This window comes from Molothrus aeneus, chromosome 4 (genome assembly GCF_037042795.1).
Source record: "Molothrus aeneus isolate 106 chromosome 4, BPBGC_Maene_1.0, whole genome shotgun sequence".
NCBI lineage: Eukaryota > Metazoa > Chordata > Aves > Passeriformes > Icteridae > Molothrus > Molothrus aeneus.
In genome coordinates this window covers 65,017,955-65,036,093 of record NC_089649.1, presented here as the reverse complement: position 1 = coordinate 65,036,093, position 18,139 = coordinate 65,017,955, and the positions used below count along the sequence as shown (strand labels likewise).

Below are 18,139 nucleotides of genomic sequence, written 5' to 3'. Positions count from 1 at the left end.
ACTCTGACTAACCTGTCTGTAATTATTATATCTTCTAATATAGACCTCAGCTGTCCCTAGGATAGAGGATTTCTTGCCTTCCTGCTCTTTATTTAGGGGTTTTCCTGTTTCATGGCTCCAAGATGCACACCTTAAATGCACAAGACCAAAATGAGACTGCCATTAGAGGGACGAGTCCTTACAGAGTTTCCCTGTAACAAACCCACACTAAAGTTCTGAGCAGGGCATTCTAGGGAAACATAAAGCAGAGAAAAAGGAATTTCATGTATGAATCACTGAGAAACATTTTACCATAAACATAATCTGAATTCTATCATATAATGAAATTTTTTTCTTGCAATTACATTTCTGCTTTCGTCTTCCTCTGAGCACCCAGAAAAGAGACCCAGCAGTACCAAACACAAAATAAAGTGGTAGAGCCAAATGGCCAAGCCAGCACACACAGAGGTCAGCCACTGCCATTCCCACCAACACTGAAACCAGAGATAAGACCTCTGATGTACAACAGCAGTGCAGAACCCAAAACAGCAGCATGTACATGAATGGCTGCCATGGCTTTCCAGTCACCAGCATCTCTGGCCATGCTGAAGCAGGACAGGAGAGTTGTGTACATGAGGAAGCCATTTCCCTGCCCTCCAGCACGAAGGGCAGCCTCAGACACCACGTGAGGGACTGGGCAGGGAGGAGGACATCCTCTCCTCCTCCTTGACAGGCTGCTGTGAGATAATCCAGTGTGCCTTGCCAGAGCAGCATCATGGCAGTGCTGAGTCAAGGCACTGGTCCTGGAAAGGAGACACCTCCAAAATCAACATCCAGGGCTTCCCAGCTGGCAGGGCAGGGCTGCACTGGAGGGGGAAGGCAGGCTCTGCTGCAGGGAGACACCACGGCTGTGAATCTTCCATTAAAGCGTGCAAGACACTTCATAGATCTTAATGTAATTTTAGTTAAACAGAGTGAAAAACACTATGATCGGTATTATCTGCTCATACACCCACAGTGCTGGAGGAGGGGGTTGTTAAAAAGAAGAAAATAGAAATTGCAGGAGTCCTTCACACCAATACACCAGGCAGCTAGAACTGTACACACCTCATCTGCTTTTGTGAGCACCCATTTGCACATACAAGGATCTTGCACTAATTTGCAGGTTCTCACCAGGAAGAATAAAAATCTGGCTTCAAGTATAGTTTAGCTGCAGGAGGCACAGCAAGCAGCAGCAGTTAGAAACATTAGTTGTATAATCACAAGACATACTGTGCAGTTTACCTATTTTGACCTTGAGATGGCAAAGAAAGAAAAGGTAGCGAGGCAAGTACTATATGGTCCATCTACTACAAAGATACAACACAGAACTGAAAGTGAGATCAGTGATTGAACAATTAATAGATTCTCCTTCTGGCCCTGCATCTGCTGCAAATGCTGCTGTGCCTCATTTACTGTGCTGCTTAAACACGTTAAGGCAGAGCAAAAGGAAGAAGAGGAAAATAACTGAAGGAAAAAGAAAAGGAATATGCAGATAAAAGTAAATTCTTAATGATGAAGAAGGAGGAGAGGAAGAAACTGAACAGAATGAGAAAGAATCATAGTTGGGGGCAATTTTTTTTTCTTTTAAGAAGTGTGACCAAAGGACAGAATTTTACATGCAGTTATTTCCCTGAAGACTCTATCAGCAGAACTTCTGCCCTGACGATGTCACTGCCTTAGCCAGTGCACTGCATTCTACTGCCCAGGCTTGTGTTTGTGAGCTTGAGCCTTCTCCAGTTCCTCTCATCACTAGGATGACCACGTGCCTATTAGGCACAGCTATAGTTTACTCATATTGCAATTGAACTACAGGAAAGCATGTAAGCATGCAAGGGAAGTGATGGTCTAGCTCCTACACAACTGCAACCACAGAACAACACACAAAAAAACCCCACAAGCTCAATCTTGTTGTGCCATCAACCACGTTTGAGGCATTTAGGAGCAAACAGGTTTAAATCATATCCACATACACCCCCCTCGCTTTTACTGGATTCATGAAACTCGAATGACCACAAGCAACACACAAAAAAAGAACAAAAACCACCCGAACGGGCGTTTATCCTGTTGTCTGAATGGTGAGTGAAAGGCAGAGGCCCCGCAGTGAGGGTGCCACAGCGGGAGCGAGAGGCAGAGCGAGCATGACTGTGGTGTCCCCCTGTGTCCCCTCGGACAGGCAGAGCCAGCACGGCCGCGGTGTCCCTCTGTGTCCCCTCAGACAGGCAGAGCCAGCACGGCCGCGGTGTCCCCCTGTGTCCCCTCGGACAGGCAGAGCCAGCACGGCCGCGGTGTCCCTCTGTGTCCCCTCAGACAGGCAGAGCCAGCACGGCCGCGGTGTCTCTCTGTGTCCCCTCGGACAGGCAGAGCCAGCACGGCCGCGGTGTCTCTCTGTGTCCCCTCAGACAGGCAGAGCCAGCACGGCCGCGGTGTCTCCCGGTGCCCCTCAGACAGGCAGAGCCAGCACGGCCGCGGTGTCCCTCTGTGTCCCCTCGGACAGGCAGAGCCAGCACGGCCGCGGTGTCTCTCTGTGTCCCCTCGGACAGGCAGAGCCAGCACGGCCGCGGTGTCCCTCTGTGTCCCTCGGACAGGCAGAGCCAGCACGGCCGCGGTGTCCCTCTGTGTCCCCTCAGACAGGCAGAGCCAGCACGGCCGCGGTGTCCCTCTGTGTCCCCTCGGACAGGCAGAGCCAGCACGGCCGCGGTGTCTCCCCGTGTCCCCTCACACAGGCAGAGCCAGCACGGCCGCGGTGTCCCTCTGTGTCCCTCGGACAGGCAGAGCCAGCACGGCCGCGGTGTCTCCCCGTGTCCCCTCAGACAGGCAGAGCCAGCACGGCCGCGGTGTCCCTCTGTGTCCCCTCGGACAGGCAGAGCCAGCACGGCCGCGGTGTCCCTCTGTGTCCCCTCGGACAGGCAGAGCCAGCACGGCCGCGGTGTCCCTCTGTGTCCCTCGGACAGGCAGAGCCAGCACGGCCGCGGTGTCCCTCTGTGTCCCCTCAGACAGGCAGAGCCAGCACGGCCGCGGTGTCCCTCTGTGTCCCTCGGACAGGCAGAGCCAGCACGGCCGCGGTGTCCCTCTGTGTCCCCTCGGACAGGCAGAGCCAGCACGGCCGCGGTGTCTCCCGGTGCCCCTCACACAGGCAGAGCCAGCACGGCCGCGGTGTCTCCCCGTGTCCCCTCAGACAGGCAGAGCCAGCACGGCCGCGGTGTCCCTCTGTGTCTCTCGGAGCGATGCTCCCGGAGCCCTCCCGCAGCCCAGGGCCCAGCTGCACACACACCCTGGCACAGTACAACACCCCCTGAATGAACGCTCCTCCGGAACGGGGCAAAGCAGAGCTCCGCACCACGCACTGCTCTAAGCTCTCTCCTGGCTAAGCCCGGCTTTTCCCGGCGCTGCATTGGCCAGAGCAGGCTCGGCTCAGGCAGTGCCCGCTCCTGCCCCAGCTCACACTCAGCTCTCCGGACAGGACACGCACCAGGCAAGGAAACGGACGGAAGGGAAAAACTGATCTCTAGGTACTGACATGCAAGATGAAAATTAACTGCACTTTAGGCATACTTTAAAAGAAACATAAAATAACCCTGTGTGACACATTGTTCCCGAAAATCATTCACCTTAATCACAAAAATACTTTGTACTTACAGCATTTAACACCTCTAGCAAACAGTTGCTGCAATCAGATTCTTTGTTAGTAACAATTCGGTTAACCAGTTACAGCATTAATCAGTCCAAAGCTAACTATTAGGGATGTTTCAAAAAGAGCATACCAGACAACAGGGGGGGAAAAAAAGCCAAATAATACTACAATTATTAGATTTAAGTTGATAAAAAAACCAAAACCAACTTAATAAATTATTCACTGCTGAATCAAAATAATTTCAACAAAATGTTCTTCAATAAACACAGTAATTCAAATGTCAGCCACACATCTTTTAATTATCTTTTTTTCAAGACTTACCTATGTTTTTCTAGTTCGTTGTGTGATGACCTATTAAAAAGAGAAAAGAAATATTAGAGAAAGGATAAATAAACCAAGATTTATAATATTTTAAAGACAATACCTGCATAAATTCCAAAAGAGTTCTCTAAAATACGTATTTAACATGGATTATGAAACAGCTTTTCTTTTAAATTAGTTCACTTTTAGATTCTTCAGGGTATCAACTTAATTTCCATGAGTAAACTGAAGGTTTGGGGGGAATTATAATATATTTGCATTTATTAGTGTTCTATACATTCAGAGACAGAAATGAACATTAAAAACTGAGCAGGTTAGTAATAAAAACAGCCCACGAGATTTTTATCAGTGAAGAAAAATTATGAGGGGGTAGAAAGTGTTCGAAGATCTAAATGGTAACAGGCAAGAGCAAAAAGCACCCAAAAAGCCAGCTTTCAAGCCCATGGAAAAGCAGAAAGAAAAATCAGCAGCTAATCACTGCTGTTGTTGTTGACATCTTAATGGCAACAAAAGAGGAATCCTCTTAATTCTTCTCAGTCTACAAAGAGAAAATAAAACCCAAAAAAATCATAGTCCCTGTACTGACCACAGCAGCATGTTATCCTTTTCCAATCTACTTGGATTAAAGATTTTTTTTTATTTCTTCAACTGATGCCTCGGTTTCTTTGCCATTAGGAGGCAGCCCTAAATTCTTGGGGGATTTTTTTTTAAACTGATTCAGCTAAAAATATTCGTTTTATTTATTTACACAGCTCAGATTAAAAACATTCCTAAAATGAAGTTACTGTCGCTGCCTCAGAACCAGCAATTTTCCGTACTTTCAGTTTTGTCCCACTGAAAACATGCCCAGCACGTCAGGATCAAAAGATGCAGAGGCGGTGGCAGCTTTTAGGGCTGGCAGATTATGTCAGAGCAGCTCTGCTGGAGCCTGCTGCAACCCCAGCCTGCAGCTGGGCACGGGTGCAGAGTGAGGTGCCTTTGTGCAGGGCAAGTGCACAAAGGTCCCTCCGGAGAGCAGAGCCATCCCAAGGGGACGAGGGAGCCCTCCTGCACAATTCTGCCTGGTGCCCAGCTGTCCTGCTCTCCCTGCACACACTGAGCTGCTTGATGCTGTGCCTGGGCGTGACTGATGGCAGAAAATCACTCCAGGCATACAGAGGGAAATAGAAAGCAAAGCTCACACAAGAAACATCCAGTGAACAAACCCACGAGCAGCTGATCTCAGGCCAGTGCAGCTCCTGATCCTGCAAGGAACCAAGTGAACTGCTCCTCTGCAGGTAAAACTGAAATGCATACAAGGTTCAGCACTGATGCTAATCCTCTCTCACCAGAAGGCATCCCACTGTTGGTACCAGGACATCAATTATGTCAACCATTACCTGACATCTTTTTCTCAAAAGCCTATGAATTCCTTGTGTATTTTTGTTGCATCAAGTGAGCCATGATCAAGTAGTGTGTGTATTTCTACAATGCCATTTAAGTGCTCCTAACCAATGCAGCAACACCACAAGTGTTAAACACATTTTCTGTTCTACATTAATAGGGCAAGGTGGGCTTGGTCATTTGGCTATCTTAAGATGATTTTGTTTTTATATTCTACTCCTACTCTCTACACAGAGATCAGACTTTCTCCACAATCATTTCTCCACACCAACGTTCACAAAAATTGACAAAGACCATGCTAAATCCACCAGTGTTTATGAAAACACATGCAGAACAGAAGTTCAGTAGGGAACCATTGTCCCCAAACACCCTCAACAGGACCATCAAAGACACTGTTTGTAGGGAACTTTGGAACCAGAGAGGAAATATAGGCTGGCCTGGATTCATCCCTATGACATGAACTCCTTGACATTTCTGGCAATTAGACACAAAGGTGAACACAATCACTCCAACTGGCCCGTTCTGAGCTGCCAGCTCCCAGCAGCTGTGGTGAGCACACACAGGGACTGCATGGGAACCACAGGCCAAGGAATTCTGCCTGCATGGAGTACTTTGCTGGGCTGAGAGAAGATGCTGTGAGCAGCTGGCAGTCCTGCACACCTGTGGCACATGGAGGGGACCCTGGCACTCTCCTGAGGTACATCCTGCCAGGGCAGCTCTGGAGCACGCAGCCGTGGGTGTGCCAGCTGCCAAAGCCAGCAGCAGTGACCATGAGCCTCTTGGCAGAGCTCTTGGGGACACAAAAGCCCCAGCAACGCCTGCAGTCTGCAAACGTGGGCACCAGCCACACATTTTGGGAGGTGTCAGGAGCCAACTAATGCACCAACTATCAGACCCCAGGCAGGAACCAAACCCAAGAGTCAATTTACCTCAGAATTGCTCCATCTACAGAGAAAGTTGAATACCCTATTACAAAGCATGACAGGGATTTCTTTGGTTGGGTTTGTTTTCAGAAGACATGAAATACTGGGTTTTATTTCCTTCACTGTCTGCAGCACAGTATATTGCAAGAATATCCATCTCCTGCTGTTTATGCAACCTAAAGTGAGGGGAAAAAACATAAGAACTGGTCTCCACACAACCCAGTACCCTGTTTCAAAATGGAGTCTTTTACTACTTTAGTAAAGATAAGATGTAGGTCACAACTAATAAGATATACGTATATATGTATTTATAAGAGAGAGACAGAAATATGACTGTGGTTTGCAGGCAAATGGTCTGCAAACCTTTCAAAAATGGCTTCAAGAGAAGGAAGACTTCTGGTGTTTAACTTAGGTTCACTCCACTGAGTTTGTATCTCCACAAAAAGCTTGAGGAAGTTGGGGGTAGCAGTGAGGAAAACAAAAGGTTCAGACAAAAATAAAGGGAAAAAGCCAACAACAAAAAACTCTGCAAAATCATAGATTTTGGGATAATGAATGCTGGTGCTTAGACTACACTGTTGATCTGAGACAGCTCTAATATCCCTTTAGCAAATGCCAAGCAGTTCACAGACTATAAATTTTATTTGTGAAGACATTATCAAAAGAAGATTTGAAAGAACAAGGAGGAACCAAGCAAATGCAGCCATTGGTCTGCAAGATGCTGTGCTACTTCTCACAGACGTCCCCAGAGCCATCCCCGTCTATCACCTTCCTTTCCTCAATTCTAGGTATTGGATTTCAGCTTTTGGTTGATTCAACATTCAGCAGACACACCTAAGAAATTTGGACAGGTGCTAACTGAGATTGCAAGACTAACACAGAAAAGGCAAGGGCCCCTCCACCTCCACTGCTGCCAGTTTATGGGTGAGCCAGCAGGATCTGGTCACATGCAGGCTAGGCTGAGATTTCACTGTATGCAGGATGCACAGCCTGTTTCAGTATTCAGACAGCTTCCCTACTCCTCCATCCATCCATCCATCCATCCATCCATCCATCCATCCATCCATCCATCCATCCATCCATCCATCCACTCCACCAGAAGGGCATCTGCTCAGCAGGAAGGCAGCAGCTCCTGACAAAAGCAGGGATGTATGGCAATGCTGTTTACTGCCCTGTGTTAATGGCAGCAGGTCTAGACCGTGACTCACCAATACACTTCCAGTTGCCAAAGCACTTTAAAGCACTGTAGGGAGCAAAGCAGGGTACTTAACCAAGTGCTTGAAACAGTGGCAGCACCTTACCAGTGCCAGGGCTTTCTGGTGCAGGCAGGACTGCCAGGGTGTGATACAGCCCATGTGCAGGATACAACTCCACCTCAAGTCATGCAGCCACATGAACTACACTGCAAGCACTTCACCTTTTGTCCAGGACAAAAAAGTAAGAACAAACAGAACAGGAAGCTTTACAAGGTGCTACACCTTAAGTGTCTGCATCCAGTTCCCACTCCCAAAAGTGCAGGTGTGTAAAAGCACAAAGCTTACACCTGCAGCCTTGTGTGAATGTGACTGCTGTGCAGCTTTTCATTGAAAGGATCCAGATTCATTCTAGGAAATTCCCTGTCCACATACCTAACCTGCTGTGGAATGCACCTGAAAATACTACAGTTCACTCCACAAAGCACAGATAAACCTGAACATAAACACATATTCTGCCTATTATTCATAGCTTCTGGGTTGTTGGTTTTTTCCCATTTGTTTCAAACTGGATGCATTGCTTACAGCCTGTCAAAGAAACAGCCTGTACCAAATTAATCCACTAAAAATTAATTTTGCATTCTCCTCATAGCAAAATTTAACCGGTTTTGCAGATTCAGCTGGGATCTGGGAACCAGGCACACTGGCACAGCCTTGATGCAGAGTTCTGGCTCTGGGATCATATTCAAGTTGGTGCTGCCACATGTTTGCAGTGGCCAGGTCTGAATGTGCTTCTAATACGGTGGCAATTTGTTTTCCTCAACTGCACAAGCAGTGCAGCTTCCAAACATTGCAGACCTACTGCAGTTCCTCAGGGGGCACAGGTCCATTGGTGAAGTCTGTTATATTGGGACTAAAATGCATTATTTTGAAACCAAATGTGGCAATATCAATTGCTGTCCTAGCTTCAGGAAGGCAAACTGAGAAAGATCTATCGAATTCAGAAATCCAGGTGAAAATTCAGCTGTGTCTGCACAGTCTGCTTTGCAGTGTTTTATTCCTGGCCTCTCACAAAAAAAAAAAAAAAAAAAAAAGTAAGGAAAAATAAAACAAAAATCAGGCCCCAATCCCTAAGCTGCTTAGTGTGGGCACAGAAAAACATCTGCAGAGAGCAAGGGGCTCGCTCTGCGGGCCACAGGTTCACCCTCACCATGAGCCAACATCAACAGAGGAATTTGGACATTAGGCTCTGTTTTTATTTGAAAATCCAAATGCCGCTTTCATCTTTTTCTGCATATAACCCTTTGCCAGAACACAGCACGAAGTACATGTCTATTTATATAACATATGAGCAAAAATATTAATTAATTAATAGACACAGAAGATATATTTATAACCCGGCATTTATTTTGCTCCCTCTCCTTCAATAAACCAGCTCCTAAATTAACAGGCCAAACACACTGCATCACCGACATTCAATTCCTTTCTCTGAAAGTAAATTTAACTGTGACCTCAGTAGACTGGCATCTAACACTAAGATTTTGCTTTTCATTTTACCTTATTTCTGACCCTTTCACGGCGAAGCAGCTGCCTGAGCTCCCTGGTGCATGGGCAGACACACACCTCAAACCCACACACAGCTCAGGGTACCCAACACCTGGAGAGTGTCACTGCAGCCAGGGCAGAAGAAAGCCCAGTTATCTGCAGGGTTGCATGTTCCTTCGTGAGAGTGCTTTGCCTTGTGAGCAAACGTCACCAAATTTCAGATTTGTGTCGCATTCCTCCTCGGCACATCGCACATGTGTCACCTATCTGTTTCTTTAGAGCAAAAACCAAGCTTGACTTTTGAATATTTGCTATGAACATTTCCAAGGTACAACAGCAATAAATCCGGCTCTTTGTTTTATGCCTTTTTTTAATTCTAAGTACACCTTAACAAGAATTATTAGACTGCATGGTACTGCTTTAGGAACTACATACAGCCACTGCTCTGCGGAGACATTTATTATACTATAGTCAAGTACCTGATAAGTGTTATTGTAACAAGATGTGACCCAGGTTTACCCCCCTGCAAAAGATAATATTGTGGCTTTTTCTAATCTCCTGTCCTCTTCGCAAAACAAGAATCCAGTTTCATTTGCCAGAGGATTTTGGTCAAAATTATTGGGGGGAAACAAGTCTGAATCTCAGCTGAGGACATGGTACGAACAGCAAACCAGAAAGAAAACAAAGCAGTTTGGTTTGTGTGACATGGGAAAGGGCACATCACAGGAAACTGAGAAGAAAACATGTAAGATCAAGACATTTGAATGTGCAAGTGAAACAGAAATGGCTAAAAACTGTGTCTGATTGCTACCAATAACACCGAGGATATTGTTTATCAACAAACTGCTAACAACCACTTTCAATTTTGATTCAAAGCTAACAGTGGACAAAGCAAAACTGTTAAATTCCTACAGTGGACAGAAAGCTTAGAGATTTTGGCTAATTAAATGTAATTCTGCTGGTATTTTTCCCTGCACAAATCAAAACCTGCCAAAATTACTTCTCACTCAATTGCAGTCAAGAGGCCAGCAAGCTTTTAGCCCAGACCTGACATCCTGTCCGAAGGGCTGGCAGCCTCCTGCCCCCTCTCCTGCGGGTCTGGGCTCGCCAGCCATCCACAAGGGATGGAGGTCTCATCCTACAGTTTCCTACATGAACATCACCAGCACCTCGGCAGGGCAAGGAGGGGTCCCTCAGTGCCCTTGCTGAAGCCCAGGGCAGCTGGAATCCATCCCTGCCCATCACCCAGCCTGCAGTGCCTGGCCAGCACACCTGTGCCACACGGGGTATGCTCTTCCCCCCACAGGCAGGCACACAGGGGGGAAAACACAGAACAAAGAAGAGTGCAGCACGCCAGGCTTCCTCACATCTGACAGTTTTTCTCCTCCTCCCCTCTTTTCTGATTTTCCAAGAATAAGGAGATGTTTTTCATGCTTTTCTATATGTATACCTCATAAGGCATGAAAAAAAAAAACAATGTATGTGCATATATACATCTCTCACTTTTTAATCTGATCAGATGCTGCAAGCAGCAGGATACAAAAATAGATAATGGAAACAACAATGCCCCTGCAGATCTGAAATGTGCAGTTAGCTGCTCCTTTCCTACTCCTCCAACCTTAAGTATGTCTTTTTAATCCAGAAAAACAATTAAATAATAAGGCATGAATTTCAGACATGTATGCAATCCCCTGTATGCAATCAGATGCCTCCCTGCATCTAATGCTCCAAACCCAATGAGTCTGGAAAATGGTTAAAGTGGAACAACATGGGCAAACACTGCTCGGTGGCTCACATCGCCCACGACCACTCCAGATCCTCTGAACTTTGGCCAGTCGTCTCCCTCTGTTAATCTTTGAGTTGCTTAGGAAGAATTAACTGTGTTTCCAAAAATCCACTCTAGTCTGGGGCTCGACCCCTATAGCCTCTAAGCGCCAAACAATAATAAAACAGTGATGCTGGTGTACATCATGTATTTTGCCCTGCATATTTAAATGCGGGAGTAATTTCTCCCCTGCAAATCTAAGCGTGCAGGGAAATGTGAGCAGCGATTGCTGGGCATGGGTACAAAGCCCATAAGGACAATGCAGAGGTACCCACAGGGCCCTGCTGCTGCCCCTCTGTCCCTGAAGGAGCAGGGAGCTGCATTAAAGCAATGTCCCTCTGCTTCCCACACTGGCCAGCAAGCCTGGTACCCGTGCTGAACCAAACCAGCCACTGTCCCAGCCGTGTCCACACTGGAAACCATTCCCTGACAAGCACTGTCCTGTCCTGTCCCACACATGACCCATCCCTCATCTCATCACTGCAGCTAGAAGCAAACAAAGTGTGAGTAAATGTACACATTGCAGGATGGCATTTTTGAAGGTTGCCACTGCTACGGAGTGAGAATCAGAACAACAAGCTAAACAGGTAAATAAATACAAATCTGCAGGCAGAAAAAAAACCAGGAAGATAACTGCAAGTGGATGTGTGTGCCTCAACTTCAATAACACTAGCAAATTTGTAACCAGAAATCTTTTAATTCTGCTGTATTTGATAGATTACAAATCCTCTCCTAAAAACTCCTGAAAGCAGCTTACAATTCAGACAAATAACTATTTTGCAGCGGATGACAAGAGCCCTAAGAACAGAAATGATGGAATAATAGCTCTGTAAGTAACACAGATTTCTTGAATGCAAGAGACACACAAGAAATCTGTACGACTCAAGGAGCAATTTACAGCTGGAAAACTTATGGAATGTGTTTTGAATTTTTTTAAAGGCAGTGAACATACTTTATATGAAAATAATTAAAAATCTTAAGGAGCAAAGTGTCTCAGGACACAAGACACTCCTCCCACTCCTGATGACTTTCTCTTTTAAAATCAACTGACTGTCTTCTTATGCTCCATGATGAGACAAAGAATTCAACTAAAACTAAAACCAAAGTAGGAGTACTGCAATTAACAGCCCCCAAAATGGTTGCCTTGCTCGGAGCAGGGGCACGGGGGCACAATTTGCTCCCCCTCAGAAATCTTGGAGACACACAGCTCGGCCGCAGCAGGCACCACCAGGGCGCTCAGCAGCTCGTGTTTTTGCTCAAGGAGGGAGTTCGTCAGCTTTTGATTTCGGTTTGCACCTCCGGTGTCCCACGAGCAGCTCCTGGCCGCCTGCCGGGCACCTCCCCAGCACCATCCGAGCCGGCCGCAGGATGCCCGCCGGAGCAGCGAGAGCGGGCCCGCCGAGACTCACTGCTCCTTTGGAAAACAAGTCACGTGCAAAGCAAGTTCATTTTAGGCTATTCTACAGGAGCCACCATCCAGCATGACCATGCAGAGCAGAGCATCGCTGTCCCGGGACGAAGCAGGCCCAGCAGGGCACGCTCCTCGGTCCTCTCCGGAGCAGCCCTGGAGGAGCGGAGCGGAGCAGAGCGGAGCAGAGCAGAGCAGAGCGGGCAGAGCCCAGGGCCGGGCTCGCTCCCGGGCAGGGGCCGGCAGCGTCCCCGTAAGACAGCCAGCCTGCCGCACGTACACAGCCCGAGCAGCAAACAAAGCTGCGGAGCCTGCGCGCAGCCGCGCTCGGCTCGTGCCATCGCAGCGCAGGTAGCGGCTGCGGGGCAGCACCAGAACCGCGGCGACAGCCGGACAAACAACCGCCGAGCCGCGCACCCCGGCCCGTCTGCGTGCGCCGGCCGGGCGGAAGGGCTGGCGAGCCGGCGCTGCAGCACAGCCCGCGGGCAGGTCAAGCTCGCTCCGGCACCTTCCCGGCCCGCACCTCCCGGAGAGGCCGGAGGGCGGGCGGAGTGTCCCCCCCGCCGCCCCGCACACGCTCCCGGCCCGGAGCCCAGCGCCGCCGCAACCGGAGGCTGCATCTGCTCGGGCTGCCATGGGGGAGGCGGCCGGCTCGCTGCCTGCGGTTCATAAATGAATGCCGGGGGGGAAATTAGGTGCCATGCAAAGAGAAATCTGGGTGGCGATTATGGTGCTTAGGTCTGCAGCAAAAGCCGCTGTCGGCGAGCGCGGAGCAGAAGGAGCGATGAGGGCGGATGGGTCTGAAGTGCAGTGAGTACTAAGGAGATGGTGTACGCGTGGCAGTGTTTATATGAGAGATCAAAACAGAGCCAAGCCCATCCAGGGGAAAAATGGCGACTACCGGGATGGGGAAAACTGAGACACTGGATTAGTTATTATTTTTGATAAATGTATGCACTGCACATAAGCTAGACACATTGGAAAAGCTGACGATTCATTCTGAAAAAGCGGTGCGTCTATTACCTGTTATTCTGGGATTTTCTGGCCATGGTGCCTGCCTTTGTTTTCTTTCTGGAATAGTCACTATCGAAGGGTAACACTGATGCATAGCCATGTTCTGCTTCTAGGGACAAAGTCAGCATTAGTGGCAATATATTTTTTCCATGCAATTTTTTCCTCCTTTGCAGGAACGCTAGGGTAAAGAACAGAATTTTTTTCCGGTTGATTTGTTTGGATTTTATTCTGGCATCTCTTAAAGAAGAGAGACAAAAAAACCCATAACTCGGTAAACCAAAGGGAAAAAAAACAACACCGAAGTGTCGAAATTAGGAGGATTATTGGAGTGCACATTAAAAACGAGGCGGATCATGCAAACCCTTGTCACGCTGCGCTGGGGGAGGGGAGCTGCCATACAATCACCGACTGCCACACACGGAGCGGCGAGAGGGATCCTGAGCGCTGCCACACGCACCGTCCCCATCCAGGGCGGCACAAATAACCCCCTTCTGCTTTGCTTGGGGGGTTTTATATTAAAAAAGCCAAGATCCGAGCAGCGATGCTCCCCCAGCGCGATGCCGCTGGCGCAGCCCGGGTCCCCCCCGGGCAGGTGCGGGCTCGGGGCCGCTGCCCCGGCCCGGCCGCCGCACAACAAAGGCCGAGAGCGGCTGGGAGCGCCTGCGGGTGCCTGACCGACTGCCCGCCTGCGCCCTGTACCTCGGTCTCTTCGCTCCAAGTACTCGGCCGCTTCCAGGAGGATTAACAGGGAGTTCAATTCCATGGCTGCCCGTCCCGAGCCCCCCGCGCCGAGTTCACGCGCGGGGACTCCCGAGCCCCCGGTTTTAAGCACCTCGCTCAACCTACATTTGACACACAGGGGACGGGCAGCCCGCGCAGCCAATGGCGAGAGGGGAACGCGTGCGAGGCGGGACGTAAGGAGGTGGCCAGGCCAATCGGCGACAAGAGGCCCCCCCCCCGTCGGGGCAGGGGATGTTGACAGATCCCCGCCGACCGCGCTCATTGGCTGCCCCTGTAGTAACAATTTAGAAGCCGAAGCTTAGCAACAGCACGTGGTGGCCCGGCCCCCTCGGCCGCTCATTGGCTGCTTCCTTGCATGTTAAGAAGGCCGAAGCCGCTCATTGGTGCGCGGGGCGTCATGCAAATGAGGGCGGAGAAGGGGGCCAATGGGGCGGGAGGCGCGTGCCGCGCGGCGGGAGGCGGGTAGAGAGGCGCGGGCAGCCAATGGGCGGGAGGGGGCGTGGCGTTGCCGTGAGGAAGAGGCAGGCGGAGGGCGGGGCCGCGGGAGGCTCCGCCCCCTCACACGCGCCGGGCGGGACGCGCCGGGCGGGCGCGGGCCAAGCGTGAGGGAAAACGGGAAAAAGGGAAAAGGGACGGTGAGGCGGCGGAGCGGCCCGCCAGGGACAGGGTGGCAGGAAATGAACGAGAACGAAGGAGATCATACTAACGGGACCCCGGAGGGGCTGTGCAAATGTGCCTGGCACGCGCATCCTTAACCCCTTGCGGTGTTCAGGCGGGAGAGGAAAACGGCAGCGCTGTAAAAACACGTGCAGGGACGTAGGAGAATTACTAAACTCTGCACAATGGCCGAACCTGCTGAAAAAGAGAAACAGTGGGAAGCTCTCAGAAACGCAGCCAGAGCTCCTGCCAGCCCTCCAGCCCTTGCCAGCACATTCAGCTGCCTTTCGTCATCTGGATGCACAGAAGCCGAGTACCAGAATAGCCTGGCTCCCGGCTCGGGCTGAGCAGGAAGAGCTCAGCACCTTCCTGTCCGCACCATCCGAGCCCTGCATCCTTATCTCGGATGGCTGCTGCACAGCTGTTGCCTAAAACTGGTTGGTTTTAACACGAGTGAGTGTAGTTTTAAAATAGGCATATTTTAAGCTGTGCTGTGATCACACATTGGTACATCTTCAGGCCAGAAGTGCTGGAGCCTGTAATCAGTCCTCCAGCAGGATTGCACTTCGGCACACAAAACCCCATTGGTTTTAATTGAGCTGTTGAGGTAAGAGCTGCCCAGCATATAGGAGGGATGCAGAGTGTTGTCCTGTGTGTTTATTCCTTGGCAAAAGATGTCAGCCAGAGTTTCCTTTTAAGAGGATAATAGCAATTCAGATTAAAACAAGGATTATGGTTTACTGTTTCTACAGCGTTGTGGTAAAGCCACATATATATTACACCTGATCTTGTATTAGTCTGTATCTTGTTGCCCCAGATGCACAAGTCTAATGTGGCTCTTGAACATTGCTGAAACACAGATCACATTTTACTGCCATTTGGTCCAGGCACCAGGGATAAGAGAAAATACAAGGCAGTGATAAAGCAGCATTGTGATTGTAGTTTAAGAGAATTTTGAATATGTTTAGGAAAAGTCTGAGTGACTGTGAATTACAAGGCAGAAGGGAATTTGGTGCATAGATTGCAAAGGTAAAATAAAATTGCTGTAACATTTTCCACTTGCTTCTTGAACTGTTGAAATCCTGCTGCATGTGGGTGAGGCAGTACAGTTTTTACTGTAAAGCCATTGAACCTTGTGGCAGTTTTGCTGTTAACTGGAAGTAGGTTTAGACACAATTTGACATTGCCTTCTGTTACGAAACAGCATGAAACCATATATGCACAGGTCTGCTTTGTCCCCACAGGAAGGAAAGTTCCCTTTGCCTGACACATGCATAGGGCACTTAATGAGGAAGATACAAAGATGCACAGATAAAGCATCCTTGTTCTCTACTGCATCCACAGCAGTACCTCAGATCTTCAGAACACCTGTATTTGAATGTTAGTGTACAGGTCTAAATGATCTTAAACTGCTTTGCACACACATGCTGTGGAAGCAGTCATACATCCAGAAAGGCAGATGGATGTTCCAGGTATGTAGGTGCTTGTGTGAAAGCCCGGGTTCAGGTATGGATTTACTGAATGCCAAAAGCTCTGCCCCACCACACTGTAAGCACATGATTTTACCTGGAAAAAAACTCTGGAAACACAGGGATATAACAAACACTACACAAATCTGTGCTTCAGGAGAGTGCACAGCCAGAGCTGAGCATCCTGCCAAGCACTGCCCTCACCAGACACTCCTTGGAGCTTGGGCTGATCCAACTGCTGAGCTGGAGCCACCCTCAGCCTCCCCTGCACTCCCCAGTACCCAAACTCAGCACCCTGAGGTAAAAAACATTGCTGTCTCTGCTTTCACCTGTGGACAGAAGTATTTGGAAGACAGCTGTTTTAAGGAGATGGAGCACAATTTCACATTGATATTGGCACTTTCCAAGGCCTTGTGCCTCCACACTTCCCTGCATGGAAGGGCTGCTTTGGTAAGTGAGGAACCACTGAAGCCAGCTGGAGAAGGTGTGCAAAGCAGGGGCCAGTGCCATCACAAGAGGCTCCTGATCTCTGATCATGGTGGCTCTCTGCCTCAGGAGTCATAAACTGCATTAGTCTGCTGGAACAGCATAATAAGGTAACCCCACACGCTCACGGAGCCCCTGCTGGTGAAATCCAGGGTAAGTCCACGCACATTTGGGGAGGACGGGGCTGGCTCATGCCTGACAACCACTGACACACATTTACCCACAGTTGCATTGAAGAAGCAACACAGCAACAACATTAGTTAATGTTGAGAAGTTTTATCAAGATTATTCCTCCTAGGGGTGAACTCAGCTGAGCCCTTCTCAGGAGACACCAGAAAAGCTTTTAAATACCTAGAGGGAATCATTCTGGATCTGGTTTTATTTGTGCCAGGGAACCAGGACTAGTTGTGGTGGTGTCAGTGTGGGTGCAGGGGTGTAAAATGGGTGTGAAAGAAGATCAACCAAATTACTTTAAGAACTGAAGGACAGGCTCTAAGATAGATGTGTGCTGGAAGGCTTTGCAGATTTGGGTCTCTAAATAGCTTTCTTCCATTTCTACCAGCAGCAGCAGGAACATCTGAGTGCAAAAGAAACAGCTGGCCCTCAGTGATAAGGGGTAGCTGTCACTTCATGGTGAAGTTTGAAAAACTTTGTATTTAGAAGCAGAAGGGAGAGCCATCAGCAGCCACACCCTAAAAGCTGAGCTGTTTTGCAGTTTCTTTGCTGCCTGCACTTGGTGATTGGAATTGTAATATTTACAATTTTAAATGTTACAGCGTCTTTATTTCCAAAATCCATCCTGTGGCATGACTTGGCATGTAAGATCAGAGACATCAGAGCTGTTGACTGCCCCAAGCTGTGGTGAGGGCAGAGATCTGAAGCTGATGATCAATAATTTAAGAAACTTCATTCACTATTTCTCACATATGGCCTTAAAGAAATAATTAGACCTACCCTGCTTTTCAGATTTGGCTCATTGTATCTGCTGCATGTTTCTTTCTTTTATCTTTTAAAATTCCATACTACATCATATCCCTGTGTCCAGAGATAAGCCCTTCACTGTGCCTTGGACTCCATCCCTCTGTTTTCTTGGGTGTTGCAAGGTTTTAGTAATTAGCAAAGACTAACTCATCTGCCCACATAGGAGAGGATCTGCACTCAGGGCTGGCACTGACAAGTTTCATCTCCCTGACTCAGTATCTCAAATTCCATTTATTCCTCATCTTACCTGTGATTCAGATAATGAACTCTGTTTCCTAGATACAGAAACCAAAACACCTGAAAGTTGAAGGTGGAACTTTTGGAGGAAGTTTCAAAAGTAACAATTTTGTCAGTGCCCAAGCCCAGTTTGAGACACTGCTTCTATTTACTCTGCCAAGTAAAGCATTTCTTCACCCCTGATCTCAAATAGCAGGTGTCACTGCATCTGCTTGGCTCTGTATCTAGACTGCCACTGGTGCACATGTGGCTTTTAGTCATCAATTTATTTTATGTGTGGTTTATTTTAAGTTTGAGGTGGTTT

At 48.6% G+C, this 18,139-nt stretch overlaps 1 protein-coding gene across 3 annotated transcripts in view; it reads right to left on the bottom strand.

Moving 5' to 3' along the window:
• The window catches only part of MXD4 (MAX dimerization protein 4), a 42,403-nt gene extending 28,291 nt beyond the window's left edge, over positions 1-14,112 (bottom strand). The window contains exons 1-3 of one of the 3 annotated variants that reach the window (XM_066548715.1): positions 13,964-14,112; positions 13,274-13,442; positions 3,974-4,003 (exon numbers count right to left, since the gene is read on the bottom strand). In XM_066548715.1, coding sequence (XP_066404812.1) covers positions 3,974-4,003; positions 13,274-13,442; positions 13,964-14,027 — 263 coding nt within the window. In that variant the 5' untranslated portion in view covers positions 14,028-14,112. The remainder of the gene's footprint in view (positions 1-3,973; positions 4,004-13,273; positions 13,443-13,963) is intronic. The other 2 variants (XM_066548717.1, XM_066548716.1) reach the window with 2 other exon arrangements.
• Positions 14,113-18,139: the final 4,027 nt, after the last annotated feature.